At 36.1% G+C, this 27454-nt stretch overlaps 1 protein-coding gene across 3 annotated transcripts in view; it reads left to right on the top strand.

The window, feature by feature from the left end:
* The window catches only part of Cdh7 (cadherin 7), a 109198-nt gene that overhangs the window by 69600 nt on the left and 12144 nt on the right, over positions 1–27454 (top strand). For all 3 annotated transcript variants that reach the window (XM_070028986.1, XM_070028989.1, XM_070028987.1), the window contains exons 7-11: positions 11310–11563; positions 21911–22047; positions 23385–23506; positions 24159–24276; positions 26932–27183. In XM_070028986.1, coding sequence (XP_069885087.1) covers positions 11310–11563; positions 21911–22047; positions 23385–23506; positions 24159–24276; positions 26932–27183 — 883 coding nt within the window. The remainder of the gene's footprint in view (positions 1–11309; positions 11564–21910; positions 22048–23384; positions 23507–24158; positions 24277–26931; positions 27184–27454) is intronic.

The raw sequence follows: 27454 nt of genomic DNA, 5'->3' as shown, positions 1-27454 counted from the left end.
TATGTATATTATATTATATTATAAACATGCTATATGTTATATATGTGATAAAATGGAATATACATTTAAAAAAATTTTTGGCATGTAAAATTTTGGAATAGACATTGTTGTGGTTGTTGATAGCATCCCGACCCAAACCAAGAAACTCAGAAATAAGATAAAGGAAGTTTCCTGGAATCATTCTTAGCATATTTTCAGATTTTCCCTGTGATATGCAGAATACTGTGAGTAGGATACCAACTTGAATTATTTGGGAGTACATCTTTCAGTCTCTCTGATATATCAGAATACTTTTATAAGAAAATTGATAGTTGTTGACAAGATTAAGATTAAGGTAAATAATTATTTGTTTTGATGGCTCCAAATATGTAAATATCACTTTTATTCATAGTTATTTAATAATCATTTGTATAGAAATTTGTACTTATCTCTAGTGCATTCATGATATCACCTGGACTTAGTTATTTTATATTATAAAAAAATCTTTGCATATTTTCTCATGAATAATGTGTTCCTATAGAAAAATACATTTTTCCAGTTTTGAGAAATTATTGTAATATTCTCAAATATTTACATATATTATAACTAATGCAATGTATTAAGTATGATACATACATACACACACACACACATACATATATATGTATATACACAGACAAATGTCTTATATAAGTGTCTTATCTGAGCAGCAGGGAAAACAGAAATGCTATTCTTCATTGACATAAAGGGCTGTAGATTTTTTAAGGGCATTGTGAGAGATTACTCTTAAATATGTGTTTCTCCAGTGCTAGATAAAATGGATAATGTGATAAAATAAGCATAATAAATGAAACAATATTTCTGTGGAGGTTCATATAAAGTACAATTTAATCATCCCTCCTCTACTGAAATAAACATCACAATTTAGTCTAAGTTATAAAGGCTGCGAAAAGAATAGTATTAACCAGTTAGAACAATGTGCATGCTACTTCTTGGGTATTTACAAATGATTGTGTGGGGATGTTTACAAGCAGTGACATAGGGATTGTAAATTCACAAAGTGAATTTTACTTGAGTAAAATCTGTGGTTTTCATCCCACCTAGAATTCCTCTCTTACATATTTTCATACTTGAATTTATGACTTAGGACCTTGAGTAAGGTTTTTTCTCCTCCATGGAGACATGTCAATTCTTCCTTTAATGTAGTTTTGTTTTCTACATAAATCCTCAGTTGGAATTAAACATGGAATTTTTCTTCAATATAGCACATTACTAGAGCTAGAGCACAGTGAAACATAAGCATTTTCAAGATGCATTTCCTTTGAAGGATAAATACACACTCCCAGCGTCTGGCACCTAAATAAGTTGCTTTGTGGCTCACATTGTCACACATCTAAGAAGATAAAACATGGGTCTCCTGAGGACAAATCTACTGTGGGATCTCCATAATCTCCTCTTGTCCACACCTACAGGAGGCTAAATGAAGTCAACGAATAAATACTACCATGTAGACGTTGATGGTGCTGGTTTCCTCCAAGTGCACTGAGGGTGTTAGGTAGGGGGTCCCTCCCGGATTCAGCTGCACACATTTGGGATATGTGAAGTCAGTTTTCGTAACTACTACTTGCAATAAAGAGGAGCTGAGTCTAAAGCTACATGTGTTTTCTCACTACTTCTTCAATGTATCCCTGACGTGTGGTGAAGAAAAATCACACTGGTGGCATTTCCATTTTATTTATTTCTTTCTTCTCATTAAATTTTTCCTTGGGAGATTTTACTCAATTAATTCAGCTGCCAAGTATAGGCAGTTCACAGCATGTATCTCAAAGACACTGACCCCATTTTGCCAGGAAAGGAATACATTTTTGATTATTTTAGTAAAGAGACTGAAATTTTAAAAGACTAACATAATGGTGCTGATTTAGTGGACTATTGAATTTCAGGCAATATTTTTTCCCATTCCATTATTTGTAAGTCTATGTGCTTACAAGTAAGAATATTTTTACAGCATTATGCACATGAGTTCAATCTGCTTATCACAGTGTGATATTAGCTGTGATTGAGTAATCAGGATCAGAGATTAACAACAAGTTTCACCAAGAAAGGAAAGAGTAGGACAATATTAGCTGAATGATGATATTAATCTAAATGTCAGGGCATGACAGATATGATCAAAACAGGACAAAAGGCAGTACACTTGCACATATGCTGAAAACTCAGCATATGTGTGAGTCTAAGATATCTTCTAATAAGTACATCCTGAAATGGAAATGTCTAAATAAAAGTAAAATATGCCTTACTTCTGTATTTTTATGTGGTATGTAGATTCATAAATGGGCTGCAAAAAGCAGAATTCAAGAAAGAGAAGTTTAAGAAATAGGTATGTTATAATTTAGTCATTATATCAAGAGGGTAAAAGGGAATCCTCCAGGACAAGGAAAATATTTCAAATTTGAGTAAATGTTAGTGTTACTATGACGTCCTCTGAAATAAGAATGGGGGGATGGTCTGGAATATGTTATGTTTGATGTGCGCACATACATACATGTATTATACAGGTAGATATGCTTATGTGGTTGTAAATAAAGATGTGAAACTCAAGGAAAAGGTCTGGATTAATTTAGAAAGAGGTTTCACATGCACAAACGTGGCAATCAAAATTAAAGGGGTAATAGTATCTTTGAAAACCATATACTCAAACTGAGCCGGACCATTTTTGTTTTCATGAAATGGGAAAATTCTGAAAACAAAAATCAGTCATAAAGTAGTAATTTCCAGGATGAACATATGTTAGAGGGTTTAAAAACCATGAATTGGAAAACATCCTAAGAAACAAGATTTAATATTCATATACAGGAAAAGGAACTGAATATCAAAATAATAATTTGGAGGGAAAATTTGAGGGCTCTTAGATTAGAAGAGTCAAGAGACAGGAAATCATGTCCATGTGTAGACATAACCTCTTCCTCAGAATTCAGTTTGGTCATTCAAGTCTCGTATTGTAGTCCATTTTCCTACGCAATGCTTCCATGCCATGTCAGCATCTGAAGCTATCTCTTCTCACCCCTTTCCTCTCTGTAATTGTATCTGTAATTTATTGCTGCCTAACAACAATCTGAGGTTAGTATTTTAAAAGCAAATTAAGGCTTTTGAAGGTTATCCCAGTCTGGGCTGTTTTCTGCTCGTCGTCCCTGGACCCACACAGGCATCCATGGTCAGCTAACTGGCCACTCCTGGAGTGTGCAGCTACAGAGATAGTTGCCTATTTGATTGTGCACCAGGAAGGTGGATGTGCATCTGCCAGGAGTTACTCAAAAACCTAGGCTAGTGGGCTGTGAAGGTGGCTCAGTGGTAGAGTGCTTGCCTTGCATGCATGAGGCCCTGGGTTCAATTCCTCAGCACCACATAAGTAGAAAAAGCCAGAAGTGGTGCTATGGCTCAAGTGGTAGAGTGCTAGCCTTGAGCTGAAGAGCTGAGGGACAGCGCGCAGGCCCAGAGCTCAGGCCCCACAACCGAAAAACAAAACAAAACAAGACAAACAAACAAAAACCTAGGCTTGTGCCTAAGACAGATACTAGGTAGTCTCTGAATGCTGCTATTTAGTAGTGAAACAATAGGATGCTGGCGCATCATCTTGACAAAATTTAGAAACAGAAAAATCCAGATTTGAGTAAGGAATGAAGGAGGAAAGAAGAGAGAAAATAACAGCGATTTTACACTCAGGAATAGAAGAAACATACCTTGAGTCTCAACTCTTCTGAAGAGAAACTAAATAACTTTAACCACTGATGATCATACTGTCAGGAAATGGCATTTTAGTTCCCTAAACACCTGAAAAGCAAAATGAAATAAAACAGAAAAATCTTCAGGGAGAAAGGATGTCTCTGATACCCAGGTCCAGAGGCGCCAATCGTTTGATCCATTCCTGGGGGTCTGCAGGAAGTCAGAGCTGGCATCACCACAGAGAGGTTTGCGCAGATCTGATGCTCTGATGGGAGCCCGGAAGCAAAGGGAAAGAGCAAGGTGCCTGGGGTGTGGAGCAGCGCCTAGCACACGCCCCACCGAGCGCCACCTCTGGTAGCTTAGCAAACTTCCCAATAGTACTCTACAAACGTAAATTTGTCAACAGATAAGGTTAAAGCCCTCCTGATTGGTTCAGCATCTAGATTCACCACCAATGGCTACAACTGATAAGCTTTTGTACGGCCATTCCATATTCAAACAATAAAAAGAAATGGCAAAAGTAAGATAGTATCTCCGTTTTGCTACATTCCACCACTATTTTCTCTCCTCAGATCAAACAGGGGCTGGGAAGGTGGCTCAATGGTAGAGCGCTTGCCTTGCATGCATGAGGCCCTGGGTTCGATTCCTCAGCACCATATAAGCAAAAAAGAAAAAAAAAGATCAAGAAATATTTGCCACTGTTTGATGGCAATCTCTAGCAAAATATAGGCTGAAGTATCACTGGATTGTGCTCTGGATTCAAACTTTCTATAGAATGATTGACAGTGCCAGTATGGCTTGTGGAGAAATACATACATCAACATGGTAAATGAATACCACTCAGGTTTTGTATTTGGCTAGAAAAATAGACATTTGTAAATGTAGTCATATAGGGTTTTATTTTCGTGTGTATGACTGGGTGTTTTGTTGTTGTTATTGTACTTTTTGCTTGAAAAACCATAAAAGATCACGTATACTCCCAGTAGTAGGTTCTGTTAGATAAGACAGGACCATTCCCAAAGAGACACATGGAACCTGTGAATATGTCACCTCACGTGACCAATGGAAATGTGCTGGTGTGGGTCCATTAAAGAGCCTTTTAAAATGTTAGATTATTCTAGACCCTATAATATTGTTCAATACAAGCACAAAGATGCTTGTAAGAGGACCACAGGGTAAAGGAGGGTTAAAAAAGACAGATGCATATAAAAAGATTAAATGCTAAGCTTTAAAGATGGAGCAAAGGGCTGGGAGCCAAGAATACTTGTCTTTAGAAATTGGATGAATTCCCCCATGGGTCCTCTAGGAGGAATGAAGCCCATTAATATCCTAATTTTTTTTCCAACTTATGACATTCAAACCTATAAAGTAATAAACGTGTTAACTGATTATATTTGCAGCATGTTTTTTTTTATCATAGCAGAAGGAAATTAATACAAAGTCTAATGGGACATTTCAGGAGGGTGAAAGCTAATCAAAACAACAGAGCACAATGAGGAGGCATCATGGCTTAGGTAAGGGTCTGTGGTGGCTGAGTTAGGCCTTCTGCACTCAGTGGACCATCATGTGTAAATACCCTAGATAGCTTGGTGACAGAAGCTCTCATTTGGTCTTTGTCTCTTTGAGCTCACCATTCCATTACACCTGGTTGTTTACTGTATCATATTTATACATTTTTTCCTATGTCTTCCAGAGTCAGCCCATCTATTTCTTTCTTTTTTTTTTTTTAGTTAAATGATCTGCTTCATGTTTCCCACTCACTCTCATTGTTGTTATGAGTCAGTGGGAAGACAGCTCTCGAACTGCACAGACAAGGTTGCTAGCATGTGATCGTCAGCAAGAAATACACACGTGCTTGACTCCACTGCCAGATCTTTCCAAAGCCTCTGTGTAGCTCAGGTGATCTCTTAAGTCGAGCTGATAGCTAGTGAACAGTGAACAGTTAATGGATTCATGTTATGAAATTCCTACAACCGCTCTGACATGCTGAGGACTATAAAATCTGCAGTGTTAATGCAAAAGCATTTAAAGATTTATGAGGCTGTCTTTGTATGTGTGTGTGTGCGTGTGTGTGTGTGTGTGTGTGTGCGTGTGTGTGTGTGTGTGTATGTGTGTGTGTGTTCATCTGAGAATCAGAAACAGGCTATGTATTATATACGTGGTCACAGATTTGGGAAATCATATATGTATATATGCATATGTATGCATATACATATAACACATACACACACATATATCATATGGTATATATATCTAATGGTACCAGAAAATAGATAGGCAGATAAGAACTCTATAACTTGGGAATCCCATTTTGTATTTTGTGTATTTTTCAAAATAGTTCTTACCTTTTAGCCAGGTCATAGATTGCTATCTTCCTAACTACATCTCCCATGTAGCTGGTTTTAATAGGATGAAGCACCACATCCAATTTACTTTTTGAGATGGGAACTTTCTTTTTTCCAGGCTTGCTTTGAACTATTATTTTTGTGATAGGATTATAGGTGTGAGACACTATACTCAGTGGGGATATTATGTTTTGAATACTTTGGAAATAATATCCATAGCTTGTTATAGTTAAAATGTTAATTTAAATATTTTTGTTAGTCTAAATGCTAATTTTATAATTATAAAATATTGATTAAAATACTGATCTGGAGACTAGCCCCTATAGAAGTAATCTTTTAATATGTTGACATAATTTAATGTTTTGGTTCACAACAATCCTCTAATTGTTCATAACACTGGTAAGTTAGGGAGACCAAAGAAAAAGGAATTATTCTGAATAACCTGGTCTGAGTCACAATAGTCAAATAATCAGAAATGTTCTTCCAAGAGGACTACAAGTTATGTGAGGGTGAGGAACTCTCTAAGCATTATTACTAATCTGTTCCCAAAAGTTGAATGTGTTCATCTACTGTGCTGAGAGTCAACTATGATAAACTAAAATTATTGTTGTTGTTATTGTTATTTGTGAGCCTGAGATTGCATCCAAGGCCTTGCACCTGCTAGGCTCACTTTCCAGTACTTGAACTGCACTAAGCCCTTTTGTGGACTTTTGCTGGTTCTTGCTCTCCCTGATAACTTTGCCTAGACTTGACTCACTCATGGCTCCCATTCTACCTCTCAAATAGCTTGGATTATGGTCATGAGTCAACCATGCCCATCTTAAATTTTAATTCTTAAAAATATTTAAAAAAATAACTCATAGGAATCTAAAATGAAAATGGACACACCCAGTAATTATTTCCACCTATTCTCAATTTTCCTATATTTGTTTTGTTATTTTTTACACATTTCCTTTGGTTTTATGTACTAGTTGTCATTCAACGTTCACTGAATCAAAATGTTTTAAAGACATCTACTGTAGATATGCAAACTTACTAGCTTGGAAGACTTGTCTGAAATACAAGTCCACTGAATCCGGTGTAATAAAGCAGAGAGGAAACAGTTAAATTCCTCAAAAGGAACCCACAGAGAACAAACAGACCACACCAACCCCACCCACAATCCCCTCCCTGTCCAGCCACCCCTCCAAGCTATATGCCTCTAAGACTTCACAGGTAATGTCCATTCAAATAGAATGAGTTCAGATAACTTAGAATTATGTGTGATTAGAGAGAAATATTTCTACTGAGAAAACTTACTGAAAGCTGCAGATCACTTTCAGGCTTCTGAGGGGATATGTTTTTTTAGAGTAAAATTATCTTAAAGGAGAGTTATAATACATAATTATTATCTTCATTACTAAAACACATTGCAATTGTCAGAGCAAAAAAATGCACTGGACAAGATTAAACAATTAAAGAACATTTTATTCAGAGCTATTGACACAGGGGACAAAGAAAAATTTAGACTCAGGCTTAAAAAAATGTACTTTGCTAGCATGAAAGGGCTGGAGATACTTTAAGAGTTGATATTGGAAAGGGGACCACAATCTGTATTTGATAATCTCCTTTACCCCAGTAGCCAGTGTTTTCATGAGAAGAGGTACTTGTGCAGGGTGGAATAAGGTTCCTTTAAAGGTAAGCATAAATCTTTTGTAGAACTTGAGGTACAGGCTCCATCTTCTCTGATGGTACAACACTGTTTAAAAAATATTTACACCTTAAAGGGAGACGAGAAAGGACAGATATGACTAATTTTCTAAAGTAAATGCTCTAAGAAAAGGGAGGTCTAAACATACCTAAGCTGAGAGAAACATTGACATTTTTGGTCACAACCCAGGGAAGGAAAGAAAAAGAAAAGTAGCAGTTCAGTTGTACATAATAAAAATATGTTTTGCTTTTAGAAAGTAATTGCTGATGACATTAGAGCTCTTATTATTGTATGTAAATGTAGATAAATAATTCTTGTAGGTTGGTTTTAAGGTTCTGAGGAATTGTTTTATTCAGAGAAAAAAATACCTTAACAAAAATGTTGAAATACATACTTGTTTATTCTATAAGCTTATGTGAGCCCTGTATTTGGGGGAAATGTAAGATTTGTGTTTATTTGGTTGAGAAATAGGGAGAATATTAAACACTACAGAATGGACTAGATCTAATAGAGAAATGGATTCTCCAGACTGGAAGGAGATGCAGAGAGCCTTAGTATGAATGCATCATCAACTATAATATATTTAATATATAGACATGCACACAAACATATATACCGGTGGGCATAGAATATTACCAGTAGATGATAGCATATTATGATAGCAACTCCAGGATGAAGAATTTCCAGGCAGATTTCACGTGGATCAGTCTCCAAAACATCATTTTTCAAAGGCAAAAAGCTGAAAGTAAGTCAGTGTGTTTAATGAGCGTATATTGGGCTGGACCCTAAGCCAAACTTTTGGAAACAAAAAAAATAGGGTCAGTATTTTATTGAATGGATGTAATGTTATATTTTTTATTGTGAGTTAGTACTGAAAAAACTAAAAAATGGCAAGAGGAAAATTTGAGATTTTACTAGTTGTTAGAGTCTCTCTGTTAAAAATGAATATTATAATCTGACTTGTTCAAATATAGACCTAAGTGCTGGAGAAGGAATAAAATATGAGCCAGTTACATTTACTTGAAAAATAACTTTGTCTTTTGGTTTTACAATTTGATTTGGGTTATGATTTATAATATTCAGAAAAAGGGAGCAATATTACTCACCCATGATTTAGTCCTCATTTTCTGTTTTTCTATGATTAGCTAAAATAATTTTAACCTATCATAATAGAATATCCAGAAGAATGTATTAAGGCACATGGAAATTCTATAGAATTTAAGTTTCCCTGTCTGTCTGTGAAGAATTATAGACACACAACTGCATTCATTCCTTTATATGTAGCCCTCAAAGCCTTAAGCTAACTATACAACTCTTATAGGAACTTGGCAGATCTCTGTCTTAGACATTTATTTCAACATTAAACTTTATCACCCTTGGTGACAATGTTATGAAGAACCCTCTTTCATAGTTTGAGTACAAACTGCTGCTTCTATGACATTGATGTCACTTGACAGATGAGCAAGCATGTCTGAGAAGTCCCACAAAGGCTCCATGACTTCTCTCGCTTGTATCTAAGTGACATATATCCCATGTCTGTACTTTAGCCATCCTATTTGTTATTTGTTGTATGGACTACAGGGTAACACAACTTGAGATTTAATTTCCATATATATATATATATATATATATATATATATATATATATATGTTTCCAATAACTTATAGTTTCAAAGATTTAAGAGAATCAGGTTCAATAGTACTTTCTTCTTTTTTTCCTATTTGGATTATCTCAGTTATCATTTCCAGTTTACCAATTTTAATCTTCATAATGAAATCTAACAGTTGTGTGATGAACCTCTCATGTGAAAATCAATAATGACAAACAGAATCAGAAATTAAAATATTCTTGCACATTCTCTCCCATTTGTCTTAATCATCTTTTCCATCATTCCACTATAGTTTTGAAAAGCAGATGTTTAGCTTATTGTGATATGGTCTGGAAATACTTTTATGTAGCAATCCCTTTTGTCTGTGATCTTGATTCATAGCTTTTCATCTGGATTATTTTATTGCTCTGCTTTCATAATAAGTTTTAGGCAACCAATCATCATAGAACGTTGTATTTCAACTTGACTTCGTGGTTCCAGATGTTGATGCCGCATGCACCTGCCTTTCAGATATGCTTAAACATAACTTGGTACAAAATAATTACATTTACTTCTGTAGGAATTTTAAAGCATTCTGTTTTGAGAAAAAATTTTACCTGAGAACAGAAATGTGTGATTTTTCTTTTTGTAATATAAATAATTTGTATGGCTTTTTCAAACATAGTTGTGGATTTGCATTCATTTGAAAAGAGATGAAAATGAATTTTTGACACATGATTTATATGTGTGTATGCATGTGACATTATATATATGATCACACTTTATGTAAAATAGAGTATATATCACATATGCTTCAGTAGATGTCATATATATAATATAGCATATATACCTTGTATTCTATTTATTTATCTATATTTTAAAATTTATTTTCATTGACACCTGGATTGAGTTGGTATGCATGTACACCTGTGTCTATGCCCAATCATATTCTCATACACATACTTGGTACATTTGCATTGTAATTGCTTTGATGTTAATATGTAGAAGTCAGTAAAACATGCTTACTATTTCACACCATTTATTTCAAGTTATTTATTGATTTCAGTAAATTTTGTTTTCTCAGTGGTCACAGTGAGATTGGAAAGCATGAAAAACATGCAACTCTGGGTCTGTTAGATAAAGGGGATAATACTACAGTCACAAATATCTCTACATGTTATGTATATAATTACTACTGATGTTCACAGATGATGCTTCAGTAGGCCACATTTAACTGTCTTTGGATTGATTTTTGTCAGTTTCTTTATGGTTTCATCCAGTCACTATGTGTGAGGAAAACTTTAGCATGGCTAATCCTCTCTGAAAATTAGTATAAAGTAGATTCTAGACTACAAGTTCCAAACATCTAATATAAGCATACAGTGTGTGTGTGTGTGTGTGTGTGTGTGTGTGTGTGTGTGTGTGTGTGTGTGTGTGTGTGTGTGTTGATTGGAGAATAAAGAAGGCAGGCTTGATGATGCTTTATGGAGAATGGCTGTTTTCAGTCTGGACAATCTCAGTGTGCCTGACACTGAAACTACAGTTTGAATGCTTGAAAGTTCACCCTCTTCATGTAGGCCCCAAGCCAAGGAGCTTCTTAGTGCGAAATCGAATGGAAAGTGATGTTTCTCTTCTTTTTGCTTGTGAACTCTTGAGTAATGCACTTGCGTGATGTGGTTGAAGGATATGCATATGAATGTCTTGTTGCAAAATATTTTTAAATCCGGTGTCTCTCAAAAAAAAAATGTACATCTGTCCAACAGAGCGAGCGGTGGAAGTTACCTCCATAGCGCTTACCATATTCTTTGAGCCAGAAGAGCAGCAAGGTCCTGATTGGCATAACCACTTATTAGCTTTGAATGCTGATGGTGCACTTTCACGGCGGAGACCTTCCTATGCCTATTGACATTCATAAACGATAAGGCTGTGCTCTGCTGACTGTCTAATTGGCAATTTAATTTTCCTAATAACTGTCCTTTACAGGAACTGGATTTCGAAGCCAAAACAAGTTACACGCTCCGCATCGAAGCTGCGAACAAGGATGCCGACCCTCGCTTTCAGAGCCTGGGGCCTTTCAGTGACACAACCACGGTGAAGATCATTGTGGAGGATGTGGACGAGCCCCCCGTGTTTTCTTCCCTCCTGTACCCCATGGAGGTGTCAGAAGCAACTCAAGTTGGCAACATCATTGGCACTGTAGCGGCTCACGACCCAGATTCTTCCAACAGCCCTGTGAGGTAAAACCTTGATCTCCTCTTCTATTGTTTTTGCCTCCACATACCGGTACTCACTACTCCTGGAGCCATGAGGATGCTCTATAGTGATTCTTCATTCATAACAAAGGTAAAAACCCACTTATGCTCCTACAGAAGCATCTCATTTCCTTATGAAATCATCTTAGCAGAAAGGAAACAGGATCAAAGCAATGTAAGATTTTACTAACTTCAAAAGGTTCTCCAAGGGCATCATTGTTGAGAGCCCTATTTTTAAGTACTAATGTCATATCAGGTACTAATCACCTGATCTGATTAAATTAGGAATTGGTTAACTCACTTTTATAGTGATCTGTTTGGAAAGTATGCATTTTTTACTTTGTTTTTATCTATAAAAATAAAATAATTCCTTATATATTTATAAGGATACTTACAAAGATACTTTAAAAATACTTAAAATTCCCATTAGGCAGACTTATAGTTAGATTAGACATATTTTATGGTCAAATAATTTCATTGATCTAATATAGTTGTTTAAACTTTTTTCTAATATGCCAACTTTCAAGTGTGTTCTGTTAGCCATCAGTTTAGAATCTAAGGTATGCCTGGGACCATATGTGTACACATGTGTGTTTATATGCACACGTGTAAGTGATACATCATCACTTCAATTAATTTTATGAATGAAAGGAAGTTGGAAAATATGAACAATGAATTAGACAATTTGAGCTTTTAAGTGCGAGAATGTAATCTTTAAACTGAAATTATGAGATAAAAATCAGATTGTTATATCGAATATGTTCAATTCAGATTCTTAGATTTAATATTTTAGAATGAAATCTTGGCATTGTTTGAAAAGTGTCAGGCAAAGTATACATAATTCTTCTGTTAGTCTTTCCTTTCCTTCTTTTCTTCCCTAGCTCTAGCAGGACTTAGCAGAATTCCTATGAACTCATACTGCTTAGGGTTTCCCCATCTCTACAAAATGAGGAGGATATTCTCTTAATAGGATAACAATATATATAGTCTGTGTGCTAGAATGATTGTGAGCCCAAAGTACACTTTCTCTTTCACTGTAATAAAGTAGATTCCTTTGTCTAAGATACTTCTCTATTTTCAACTTAGCCTAATTGGCCTGTGTACACTGACTTGGACAATCGTCATTTGTGTTTTATTTTGGCCTTCCATGTTCTGTACGAATATCCAAGTCTCCTGCCCTCATGAACACTCAAAACCAGCCATGTTGTAGGCATGGATGCTGTGTGCTCTCATCCCTGTGCAGGCTGGCCACTGCTCTTCCCAGCATGACCTGAGATGTTACGAATGTCTTATGATTTCCTATGAGCCAGCAAAAAGAAAAGTCAGTGCTGCATACTTCATTCCAGGAGCTTTGTGGAGTGTTTTTTTAATTATTATATAAGAAAGGAAATGTAGATGATGCATTAAATTATGGGCTTTGACAAATACTATCCATTGTTGCTATTATATATTTTGATTATATATTATAAGTATTGGGGTTTTGAATGCCATTGTATTCCAAGATCAATGAAGTCAATGAAAGGAGACATATTTTATTTATAGTGAAGAATACTGTGCATACATTAAAGAATAGATAATAGTAAATAATGTATATGAGTAAACATATATTTTCACTGCCATCAACTAAATTTCAAAATTATACTTCCTTTAGTGTTAAGCATGGTAGGTAAAATGTCCAGTTTTCTGAGGCACCATGAATCCTGAGTCCCCAGACTGAGATGTAGCAGTTCTCTTGAAGCTTTAAGCTTTGTGCTTCTATACATTTAGAACTTTGTATTTCTTTGATGATTGAAAAAGCGGTATTGGTTTTACTCTAATCGTTTTAAATTAGGCCAATAGTACCAGATCTGCAAAAAAAGAAAAGGCACTGCAACTGGATAAAATTTAACCATCTTGTTATATAATACTGAAGTATAGAATATGACGCTTTATGTAGGAAATACTTACTGTTATGTGGAGCAAGAGATTGGAATTCTCGAAAGACATATGCTTCTGTCCCTTCAGCAAGAAAAGAGAAAGAAGCTCTCTCTACCTGATCCTTAGTTGGTACAGCACTGGATTTTTTTTTTTACCTTCTTCCCTAAAGTGAAAATCAAAGGCTAAGTGTAGCTCCTCTGTGAACATCTGCTCTTTCCTGAAAAGAAACTGGGCCAATCTCATGACCATCAGAACACTGACATTTTAACAGTTTATGACTATAGTATTTATAGTTGAAGGGATTAAATGAATCTAGAGGCCAGAACATAACAATATTAGGACATCTGATACTTTTGTATAGGTTTTCATTTCCCCCATTCAGATAGTTCATGTAGATCTAGATCACTATTTCATGAATATTTTGACTTCCTTTTTCCCATATAGAAATAAACAGTATGGTCACCTAGAAAGGCAAAACCTAAAATTACTTTTAACACTTTAAAGCAAAATTAGTGATTGAAAGCAAGCATGTTTCTACTTTTTTTTAAACTAATTTATGTTGATTTTGGCTCATAGTACCAAATATCAAATATCTGTGGAACATGGAAGGGTGGACATTGCGCAACTGATTCTGCCATTTCTTTGAATGGTAGACACTTCACTTCTGAGTTTCTCATCAAAAACATTAAGAGCAACCTGAGGAGCCTAGGGACCCAAGAACTCCACACTCGTTCATTATGCCACCCATGTAGACTGATCAATGCAATATGCATTTATTAAGAATTTGGGGAGGAGAAGGGAAAAAACTATTTGTTTAAATAAGGATACAGATTGAGCCATTGCAACATTGAGATGTACAAGTTGCTATGTCGAAAAATGAACTTTACAATTTAGGTGGAGCAGGGGGCTGTAGCTGAGTAGGTGGGAGGGAAGGAATGGTAGGGGGAAAAAAGGAGGAGGCAACAATGCTGGATGAGAAATGTGCTCATTATCTTGCTCATGTAACTGTAACCCCTCTGTAGAGTATTTTCACAATAAAGAAACTTAATTAACAGAAAAGAATTTGCTCTGAGCAAGGCATTGGAGAAAATGTTCTATATGAAACAAAGCTGAATAAAATATTTCCTCTGAACTCTAGGAGCAACCAAGCTCAATGAAGTAACGGGATCCCATAAAAGTTAAAAAAAATATGAGGAGGAAAAAAATAGTAATGCAGTAACAGGACAAAGTGGGAGAGAAATCCTAAGCACACTGAGTCCACTGGGCACAGGGCTTCATTTGAATGAGTGATAGCATATGCATGGCAGGAGCTGGGTAAGCCAAGGAAGTATGATGCCAAATATGTCTATGTTTTATTTAGGTGTAGGAGAAGAGCCTAGTGCTGAATTAGGAAATCAGCAGATTCATTTCCGTAGGCTACAGAGCAATCCCAAAGATCCAATGTTAAAAATAACCAGTGACTTGAAACATGATTGCATCACAAAGGAGATGGCTTATTAAGAAAGGAATATACATTCTTTTCTGGATTTCTATCCATTTAAACAGAGAACTATAGTCATACTCATGTTCAAAGATAGGTAGACAGAGTTTACTAACCTGAGAGCCTGTTAGCATTGCTTTTATTGTATGTTCTCAAATGGAAAGTCATAAAACGGGCTCAGAAGTGACATTATCCAGTGGACCTAGTATGAACATATTTGGGAGATGTGAATAATTCAGCATGTGTTTTTCAATGCCTTGCATACATTCACACATTTTGTACACTATTCTAAATCGCTTAGAAATATCTAGCTTTTATAAAAACACATAGTGAACTAGGAACACAGAAAATGGTATTACCAACAAAGCTGGGTTATCTACAAAGTAGCAGAAATCATTTCTGTGCAGAGAATATGAGCTGTGCTTTCTTTTAAAATGTTGCTCATTTTAGCATAATTACCACTAAAAAATGTAAAAGGAAAGTGAAAACAAAGACATGTGCATTGTCAGACTAGAATATTTATTATGTTTAGATCATTTTCAAAGCCTGTAAAATAAGAAATGTGTACTTTATTTTCTTTTGTGAATTATATTGTTTTAGAATTAGAGTGGTGCTCCCATCAAAGATCTGAGTTAGTTTTCTCAAACACCTCAAATCAGATGAACTTTATTCAAAATTTCATGTTTCCTAATTCACCCCCCATTTTCTCTAAAACTATTGAAATATTAGATTAATAAAGCAACACAATATTCTATAATCTTTTTCATGTAAGTGAGGGAGAATTATTCATGGGATTGGAAGATTAGAAGTAGCTACTTACCCTACTTCTATTGTCTTATTAACAACCTTTAATTATAATCAACAGAAATTAGCTAAGATAATTAATAGAAAGTTGGAATTTTCTTAAATAATTGCATCAAACTCAGACAAAAAAGAAAGAGAAAAGTTGAATCACATGTCTTCAGAAGAGAGAGAAGTAAAGTCCACTTATAAGTAAGAATAGCAAAAACAGAGTCTTTTTCAGGATGGAGCTGCTTAGGATAAATCATACCTAACCCCCTTTTTATGGACTTGAGATCAGGATTCAAAATTTTTGAAGAGGTTTTGGTTTATTGTGAAGTATGGGTCATTTCTAACCCAGCATGCGCTGAAAACCTACTCTAGTGCCAGCACTGCGTGAGCCTGAGAAGGTTTGAATTCGCAAAAAGATCTGGTTTGCTTTTATCAGAATAAGGCAGAGAGACAGAGTGGCAAACAGGGTATCTTCTGTCATGATGCAGGGAATTCTACAGTTTTTGGAAGTAATTTTGTTTTCACTAAATAATACCAAGAAAGGCATTTTTGTTTCTACATTACGAATAAATGTGCCTATGCTCCCAGGGTTGACAAATATGCTGGTAAAGAATTCTACCTGTATAGTAAAGTATTGTGCATAAATGAATGTGCTTGCACACGTGTACACCTCCACCCACACCACAAGTGTTCAAATGGCTTCATTGTTTCTATTGTTAAGATTTGACCACTCTTTCTTATTCCATTATTCCTTGCCACATTTGAAGTACTGATAATATATTTGTGCTCACCTAGACCCACCTACATGTTCATATTGTGAACAAATGATCACTGGTGACTTCAAAGGAAAACATTCTAATTACTCTCAATGCATTCACATCAGTGGAAAAAAAATCATTTACTCATAATTAATCTTGTAACAGATGTGAGAAACACTTAAGAAACACAGAGACATAACTTACTCAACACCCCTCCTGCTCTTGAGAAGGAAGAAATATAGGGCTGCCAACATGAGAAAGGCACAGAAATTAGGAATCATTTGCTATTTTCAGTCATCTATGAATATATCAGTTTGGACTGATGAGAAGCCTACAGATCATAGGGTATGGGGGAGGGAAGAGACAGTAAATCATAAAATTTTAGGTATCAGAGATCAAAAGCTCACTGATATTTATGAGGAACACTGGAAAGATGGATCAGACATACACATTTTGAATCATACTTTCACTCATTAACAGGGGTGAGATTCAAAATCCAGTACTGAAATAGAACAATAATGATGCTTGCTTCCATTGGTGAGAAATTGTGTTATAGTAGTAACAAAACATAACCCGATGACATACTAGGAAGTCTGTAGGTATAATCTCAAGTGTTGAATAATTCAGCAGCTAAATGCCAATGAGGGACTTTGCTTTATTAACCAAGCATATTTAGCCCATACTTTCAGGATTGCTTCTGAATCTCTTGTTACTGTATTTTTGTCTCTGGTGAAAGAGACAAGAAGGAGGAGAAAGCCAATATTATCTCCACTCTTGTTTTTCAGTGAGGTTCTACCAAACAAATTTACATCTTATCATCTAAATCATGGCCATAAAGATGCCATATCCACAAGAGAAGTTAGGTAATGTACTTTTTCAGTTGGGCACATAACATCCTTTTTGTAAAGAGCATTTAGTCCAATAACATATTAGACACACAAATAAGAGTCTCTGTTCCACATGACCTTATGCGTTTGTTGAGAATGAGGGGAAGAAATCTAAACCATGTTTTACACATTTAGTACACTGTGAAAGTGAGAAGACTTAAAAGGAAAGACTATTTTTGGGGAAGGCTGGCGAGTCTGCTCTCGAGTGGATGAAGCATGAACAGAGGATGATGCAGGCTGGTGGAGTAGATGCACACTCTTAGCAACAGGTTTGATGAGGAACCTTTCTCTATAGGGCTGTCTGCAAAACCAGTGGACGGCTCAGCTGCATTGCAAAGAAACAGAAGTGGTCCTTCTAACTGCTCTCTGTAACATTCACTGACACAGGCCAGACTCAATTTGCAGGAGTAAGTAGCTTCCTTGTGGGTCCACACACCACCGTGAGCAGCATCAGAAATTGCATGGAAGGAAATGATCACTCAAGACTGAGAAAGCTCTTAAGAAAGCCTTTATGGGGGGGTGGGGAGGGAAGAAAGCCTTTAACTTCTCACTACCAGTTCAGCTTCCAATTAACCAGCCAACAGCAGCTCTCAGGCTCCAGGAAAGGAGATTCAGAGCAACAAGAAGTGTAGTCCTCCAAACTTGGGGGACATGTGTTCTTCTCTTTTGGTTCACTCTGCCTTTGTACTACTATACAATGGACATTCGTATACATTTCATTCTCAAAAAAGTTTCTATTTTATTTATATTTCCTATCTAATGACGTTTTGTCATTGTGATAGGTTAGCTAACTTCATACAGCATCTTCAATATTTTTCCATGTCCACAGGGTCTGATAAACACAATGGCAGATCCTTTGAATACTGTTGGTCAGCAAGTCCTGCTATGAAGGAGCTTTGAAGCAAATCCTGGGTGATTTGCTTCGTTTCTCAAGCTCATTCTTTTCCCCAGCTCCCTTAATATTCCCCACTCTATTCTACCACACAAATTAAATGGGTTCATCCTAAGACTTTATCATTTAGGTGATCATTTAAACATTATTTATCTATGTAAGAATTCCTAAAAAAGTGTCTTTTTCTGACACTGAGAAGTAAGCATTTAATGTATGAAGGAATGAAATAAAGACATGAGATAAGCACCCATGATAAAACATAAATTACCCTATATATATGCAAAGATATATATATATATATACATATATATATATATGAATGCAAGGATAGATACATATGATCATATTCTACAGTGAAAGATAAAAAAGGATTATAGCTCTGTAGAGATACATGACATTATTGTCTGGGCTGATGTACTTATGATATAGAAATTATAAATACTTGATGATAGAAATTTCAAAACAGAGAGGCCTAGTTATTTCTAGATACCAAATGAAAAGTAATCTTTCTCTACAGTGAAGAGTGACTGAAAACATTTATCATATTAAATGAATTCTCAAGTAAAATGTCTTTTATTCTATGCTGCAATCTTTGAGGCTACTGATAATAGAATCAAATTATTTATGGCTTTAGCTCTTTAGGAAATTATATGAGCACATTTTTAAAGAAACATGTCAAATTCAATAACTTTGTATTGAAGAATCTACATGCCTATTCTTCTAGGAATATATTCTTATTATATTAGTAATTAACTTAGCCATTTGAGAAAATGAACACCTGAATGTTGTAGTATTGGCTCAACTTCTAAAAAAGAACATAGGCTTTGAATTAGTACCATCTTACTGAATATGAATGCCGATTTTTGTTGGGTAAATATGTAGAAAACATATATATTTATGAATATATACTTACATACATGATTATGTATATGCAGAAATATGTATATACTTATAGTCAAAGTATGCATATAGTTACAGATACAAAAAGAATCTGGGAAGACACACTCCTCTAACACCAAATACCACTGAGTATTAAAAATCAATAGATACTTAAATTCAAAAATTAAAATATAAGGGTGGGCTCAGAAGTTGGACGAGTCTGTCTTACAACAAGAAAGCAAAGTTATCTTCAGTAGCTTACATTCTGTAAGACTTTTTTTAGAAAACAGTCTCAACAAGTTTGAACTGTAATGGTGGAGAACAGAGCAGTATTTGCCATGCTTGCTTTTGAGAGAGTTTGTAATACAAAGAGTGTTGCTGTGAACAACCAGTTCCACTTTTTGATTTCAGTGATGATTATATGACCAACACATATGTTGAAATTTGAAGAATCTTATGACAGCAAGTAAAATCTGTTATTTAATATCAGTAATATAATTTAAAATTGGGAGTTATCTTTTCCATTAGAATTATTTTCAGGGAAGTGTAAATTCATTATTATAGCCATCCTAACAAGAATGCATATCAGAAAGAGATTCTTCAGTTGGCCTATACTTTGAATTCTCTTTATGCTAAAAATTATTTCAGAAATTCCAGGATGAATAGCCTCATTACATCATTAATAGCATTATACATCATTATACATCATTAATCATTAATACATCATTTAATTTTTGAGAAAGTGTTAAAGCTACTGTCCAGCATATCACTGACTGTGTAGTATAATCTAATAAATAGTGTATTCTCCTCAACTTACAAGTTCACTGTGACCTCTGTGAGTGAAGAACCATGAAAGAAACAATGATGTGTTACTTACCAGGCTCTGTCATGAGGTTTACAATCTCTACACACTTGTACTATGCTTAGATTGCTTGTTCTAGCAGCAACTGTCATTATTTAACACAGTCAGTGTCATGGAAGGAACCATACTTTCCAGTACCAGTTTGTTACCCTGGTCCTTCCCATGTCATCTGTGAAAAGAAGATACTTTGGAAATGGATGCCCTGCTTTCATTCAGGTCATCAAATCCTATAGCCCCAATCACCATTTATCTGCAACCTCTTGAGCATCAAGACCTAAACCTGACACTACAGGTACACTCACAAATTACCAACCCAAAACATGCCAGATAATTGATTTAAGCCAAAGATTCTATGTTGCACTAGGCATATAGACAAGGAGATATAGTTATGAGAGCCACAATATACAAATTGTCAAGAATAAGTAAAAATATGAAAGCAGGCACACTGACACAGGAAGATGTTTGATGTATCAGTAGATCATAGATTCAGGAAAGAGAATTCCTGGAAGGAGAGGAAAAGAGGAAAGCCAGCTTGTTTTCCAAAGCTTGTGTTATGCATGTTTGAAAAGTAGAAGGCTGAGTGCATATTCATAAAAAATAATATTAACAAAATATAATCAAACGTGAAATGTCTGAATTGACACCAAAGCTCTCATAGAGTCAATGTGGCCTAGAGATTGAGGCCAGTATCTTCTATGTTCATGAGGTAGTTGAGTCAGCTTCTCATCATCAGGTCTAACTGGATAGCTGTAGAGTTTTTGATTTTTCTTCAGTTATCTCTTTTGTTTGTTTTTAATTATTTGTTCCTAAAATAAAGCCTTTCTCTGACCCACCCAACCTGGAAAATAATGAGAGGAAAGCAAAAAATAGAAACTTTCAAGAGTGGAAAAAAAGAAATCATGTGGAATAATTTTTTAGTAACATTTGTACTCCAGGTATTTTAGGTATTTTCCTTTCGAAGGAAAGATTTACATGCCAAACTAGCCATACAATCTTTTTTGTTTGGGGGCGGGGGTTGGAGTTGGTCATGGGGCTTGACCTCTGGGCCTGGGTGCTGTCCCTCAGTGCTTCAGCTCAAGGCTAGCAGTCTACCACTTGAGCCACAGCGCCACTTCCGGTTTTCTGGTGATTTATTGGAGATACAAAGACATGTATTTTTCTGCTTTTCCTGGCTTTGAACCATGATCCTCAGATCTCAGGCTGCTGAGTAGCAAGGATTACAGGCATGAGCCACTGGCTTTTGGCTAGCCATGCAAACTTTAAGAGCTCTCTATTGTAACAGGTCTTGGAATTCTGGCCAAGTACCTTCAGGGAAAGACTCAAAATAGAAAGGTATTAAAAACCAGATTGATATTATCAAAACAAAATATGGTAATATCATAAAATATATAATAGCATAACTATACAATACAGTAAATTATACACATATATATTAGTATAAGTATATGAAAATAACAGGCTATCTGAATGTTTGATTTTAGAATGACCCATAAACATGAATAGGACTAATATCCACTGTAAATGCTTTTAGGAATAACAAAACAGTAATGATTGCCATTTTATATTATTATAATGCTATTAATTGATATATTTACAATGCCATTTTAAATATAACAGCATATTCAAATCCACAGTGAACATACGATGCATTAGAATTCATTTTGAAACATCTGCCAGTAAAGCAAAGATATTACTTTGAATATGAATCAACAGCTATGCAGAAAAATTAAACAAGGCTTGCATTTCTATTCCTAATCTAACAAATCTCATGGTCAGCAGGATTTGGTGATTAGCTATGCAATTAACAAAATAATTTTAACAAAACATAATCAAACATGAAAGCTAAACTTTTAATTTTCAATTAGGTATTCAATTGACAGAAACACAGACTTGGAGAGATATTTCAATATCGATGCCAACAGTGGAGTGATTACAACTGCCAAGTCTTTGGACCGGGAGACAAATGCTGTTCATAACATCACAGTCCTTGCGATGGAAAGCCGTAAGTCGCGAGGGTCAGAATTGCACAAGGGCAGAGGGGAGTGAGAGTGCAGACAGAGTTTTGTGAGATTTGAAGTCAGTGTGGCTTGCATTAGTTACATGACTGAATTGATCCAAAAAGAGTCCCAAATCACAGAGCTACAAAGTAGTTATATTCACGAGATTTACTTGCTAATGTTGACAATGTTACTGAAAAGAGAAGACTAAAATAATGGTTCTTAAGCATCTTCTGAAGATTCCTTTTGTTCCAGTCAAATTTCTTAAATAAGGGTACAGGTGGACCCATTGCAAAAATGAGATGTTCAAGACACTATATCGAAAAATGAGCTTTACAATTTAGGCTGAAGGGATGCGGCGAGGGGAGGGGGAGAGTGTAGTTGTGGAGATAGGAGGGAAAGGAGGGGAAAAACCAAGGAGGAGGCACCAATGTTTGATAAGAAATGTACTCATTACCTTGCTCATGTGATTGTAACCCCTCTGTACAGTATTTTCATAATAAAAAACGTAGTAAAAAAAGAAAAAATGAAATAAAATGCATAATGAAAGCCTAAAAATTCTTATATTGAGTTGATGCTGATAAAGGAGTGGGCATAATATTTTATAAGAAGGCATGGTAGGGGGAAACAAAGGAGGAGGCAACAATGCTTGACAAGAAATGTACTCATTATCTTGCCCATGTAATTGTAACCCCTCTGTACGGTATTTTCACAGTAAAAAAAAAAAAGAATTAGTAAATTAACCTCGACCAAGGTATCTAGGTTAGAATATTATGATATTGAAGGACTTTTAGTCCCTGGTGAGAAAACAATTGAAAAGAAGAATTAATTTTTTTCAGTTTGTGCACTATGTATTAGATAATGCATCACCTATATAATGCTTGTGTATATGATACATAGTTATGTTCATATAGATATGAGATATTAGCTGAAAAATATTGATCTTGCATGGTGTACTGTTCATTCTCTATTCAAGAATTTTCTTATCAGGGACTAAGCATACACACATCTACATGCCACATATGCATAAACTAAATATATTTATGTGTACATATAGATATACATATACATAGACTATATTCACATGCACAAACACCCCATGTGTATATGTGTAACATATATTACGTACGAAAAATTATGTACTTAGATCTGACTATCGGTCTGTTTAAATAACACTCTGTCATGACTTTTGATTTGAAGTCCTGTGACACGGGACCTATTTGCCTGACTTTCAATATAAGTTGCTATGCTTGTGTTGTTCATATAAATTTTCTTAGCAAAAGAGCAGCCGTGTAACAGCTTTTCTAATGGAAAACGCGAATGCGATTGTTTAATTTCACAGAGAATCCATCTCAGGTGGGAAGAGGCTACGTGGCCATTACCATTCTCGACATTAATGACAATGCGCCGGAATTTGCCATGGACTATGAGGCCACTGTCTGTGAGAATACCCAGGCCGGGCAGGTAGGAGCCCTTGCCACATTGCTCTCTTTGGTTTGTATTTTCTTTAAATTATCCAGCAGCAATACCTTTGAAATCTCCCGGCTTTAAGTGAGCCTACAATCAACTTGTTTCAGCAAAGCTAATACTTTGATGTGTTGCACAAACTAATATTAAAGGAACTTTCCATTTCTGGTTTAATTGAGTGATGAAAATTCCCGAGGAAGAGAAGACAGATATAATTTAAGCCCTATTAACTGGCTCGGGGCATGGATTTCTTTAAGTAGAAATATAGCATAGTAAATGTGGTTGTTTCCCACATTCCGTAAAAGAGGTTAGGTACCTTGAAGTTCTAAGAATTGAGCACTTTGCATCTGCTTGGCTTGTTCATCTATATTGCATAGTGTCTGTGATGTTTAGTGGGATGTCTAATCAATTGGTGCAGCTTGTTTTTGAGGTTCACAAAAGTAAGTTCACCCACGTATGTGGAAAAGGCCATTGTTTGTTTATCTCAGCCCTTTTGTAGATTGGGTTCACATCAGTACACCTGATTCATTTCCTCTACTCACTCAAGAAGATGACCTTTATGATGAGCTGTAAAACCATTCTCTCCTGCCTCAGAGATTTTAGCAGAGTGCACCAATGTGCCTTCCTGTTTTCCGCTCCCTATTCCCAGGTAATCCAGAAAATCAGTGCCGTAGATAAGGATGAGCCATCCAATGGGCACCAGTTCTACTTCAGCCTAACAACAGATGCAACAAATAACCACAACTTCTCACTGAAAGATAACAAAGGTACGGTATTGTGCCACAAGTGTACAACAAATGCAGAAGACTCTGTAAGCAAGGACTGTATCTCCCTTGGGAATAATGATTATGGATTTATTTTTAAGAAACAGCAAGGACATTCATGAAAGGGCAATGAGCCCCTTAAAGAAATTTTATTTATAGATTTTTCTGTCATGAAGGAGAAGCTACTATTAAACCATCAAAGGCTCAAAGCCAAATGAGAACTTAGATCTATTACCCGCTTTTATTTGCGCCTCCTTATTGGTTCACCATTTCTTTTCCAGTGATCTAATATGTTGAGTAAGCGATGTGAGATATAAGCAGAACTTGAAACATGAGAAAAAGAATGGAGCATCACACATTTCAGATTAAATCAACCATGATGTAAATGTACAAAAGTAGCATCAATTATTTCTTTTTTCATGAAAATAACAATGACCCATGTGAACAATAATAATAGTAAAACATTAATGTGGCTGAAATAGAGAGAATTAAAGAAATCATACTTACTTGCTTCAAAGTTAACCACTCTTCGCAATATCCTAACCTGTTTTATAGAAATATTTTACAAAGGCTGATAAATCAATTCCGGTTTTGCTCATTAATATATACTGATAGTTACAAGGACTTTAAAATAATGTATTCATTAAAAGAATCTGTTCTTTTTGTTTACCAGGCCATTTTGAGATTCAAATTCCAGGGACAAATGAATAGTTTTCTTAGCCACATTCTGTCAGAAGATAGAGGTTATGAAATTATTGGCCTGAAGCCATTCTTTAGGGCCTCTCAATAGGGCAAAAAATGCCAAATTTGCATAAAAATTCCATATGGAAGAAGCAATTTCTCCATGACGGCCTTCTCCTTTCACAAGACCACACTGTTGTCTCTTTAGTTATGGAAAAGAGAGAGCATTCCCTGTGTGAGGAATCTCAGACTCTAACTTAATCATACATGGAAAACATCATTCTTGATTCTTGGACCTATCCCATACAAACACAGATCAGGACACATGACCTCCATGGGAGGAATGTGATATATCCCTTAACGGTCCTAATCCAATGCCACTATGGTGGCGGATTGCTGTATGTGTGTGCGAAAATGCCTGGATGTTCAGGACATCCATAGTGACCTCGCCTCAGATGAGTCTGGCCGAGGGCCTCAGCCCGTACCCTAAAGGGAGCAAGGCTCTCTTCTGTCTCGGGGAGCAAAGGCAGAGTGTAGTGAATTGCATTACCAAGTTCCTGAAGAGATGAAATAACTGCTCTCTTCTCACACACTGGGCCCTTCAGCTTGTACTTGATCATACTCTTCCCTTCACTGAGTGTGCATATAAGTGAGCACACACACACGTGCCTGTGCACACTTTTTTGATGTCTCGTTATGTGACAGGCAACATTAAAAATAAGCAATTTCTAGATCTTTTTGTACCAGATCATAGATACTTACAGCATTTAAACCAGTGGAAGGAAAGACATCACCCTGTGTATTTTATTATCAGTAAAAGTGTATACTAAGATTGTGACCACCAACAGTTCCATGTTGAATTTTTCAGTGAGTATCTTTTCAAGTTCAGTGTATTTCAAAACAATAAGATTCTTTCACATACAAATCCATCAGAAGAAATCTGGAAATTAATTTTTTTATTCGTGTCTCATCCATTACTATAATTGGTTCTTTTTTAACAGTCTACCCTTAGCTCCCTGTGTTGTCTTGTTTGAGACAGAAATGAAGTTTGCCTCCTGTCTTTCTACAGTACCATAAATTAGTTCAAGCTAACTTGGATAAGTATCATTTTGACTGGCAAGAGGAATATATAACTAAAGCATACTGAGTGGCATTATGGATCCTGAGATGCCCTTTTTGCTTTATGTCCTCATTAATCTAAGAATACCATACATTTCCTAATTATTTAACTATGACAATGAGCTAATAAGACTTCACATTTATAAAAAAAAATCTATTTCTGACCTGGAAATCACAGTTACAGGATTCACTTTGTATATCTTTGTAACTAATGTAGCTGTGCTTTATGAAATCAAAGTTAATTATTGAATATAATGGCCTGCTTTATTATTGACAAAATGTTTAAAAACTTGCTGCTAGGGAAAGAATAAATATAGATATATAATTTCTAAAAATTTTACAATAATTCCTGTCCTACACACCCATGTACAATAACTTTCTGCATGTTAACAATTCTATCACTGAAGTGATGTTGAACTCACAGATGTGTGTTACCTGAGGAGATCACTTAGGTTTTAATTTTGGTCATAACAATGAGATTGACTGACACATTTCCTAGAATATACTCTCTAAGCAAAGCATGAGTGCATATTCAATTTCAGTTATGGTTTGAAGTGTAAGGTGCGTAAAACGGTACACAGTAGATAATTTTTTTTTATAAAGTTGCATTAACAAGCCAAATGGCATGCAAAAGTTTTCACGCTCCATTTAGAGTTGTTCCTCGGGCTGTGTGCAGTAGAACATACATATCCCACTCTGTATGACATCCCCAGAATAGCATGCCGTCCAGAAGATCCCGGGCAGAGCAGGTGATGAGCTCTCCCTACTTCATGAGTCAGAGGCCACAGAGGGGCTGAAAGTGTGGAAAGACGGATGTCATCAGGCCTGGTGTCATACCTGCATTCTGTTTCATCCTAGACAACACAGCCTCGATACTCACCCGGAGGAACGGCTTCCGCAGACAGGAGCAATCCGTGTACTACCTGCCCGTCTTCATCGTGGACAGCGGCTCGCCCTCGCTCAGCAGCACCAACACGCTCACCATCCGCGTGTGTGACTGCGATGCCGACGGGGTGGCCCAGACCTGCAACGCCGAGGCCTACGTCCTGCCGGCCGGGCTCAGCACCGGCGCCCTCATCGCCATTCTGGCCTGCGTGCTGACCTTGCTGGGTAGGTGCTAGGTTGTCTCTGTCCAGGCGGGGAGGTGGGCTACTTACAAAAATCACCACGATCGCAGGGTTCCTATTTTCTTCTCTAGTGCTTTATGATATCTCTCTGTGAAGACGTGAGAAACCCTCCTGTATAGATTTGTGGTCCCGTGGAAAGCCACACTTTTCTGGCCATGGAGTCCAATACTGTGTAAAGGCTGACACAGAATGCAAAGTGAATCCTAAGGGCTGAGGAGGTGGCTCAGTGGTAGAGCGCTTGCCTAGCATGCATG

The sequence above is a fragment of the Dipodomys merriami genome, unplaced genomic scaffold (genome assembly GCF_024711535.1).
Source record: "Dipodomys merriami isolate MVZ:Mamm:240054 unplaced genomic scaffold, mDipMer1.0.p SCAF_2, whole genome shotgun sequence".
Classification (NCBI taxonomy): Eukaryota; Metazoa; Chordata; class Mammalia; order Rodentia; family Heteromyidae; genus Dipodomys; species Dipodomys merriami.
The sequence above is the reverse complement of the archived record's forward strand: the minus strand, read 5'-3'. Positions and strand labels throughout refer to the sequence as shown.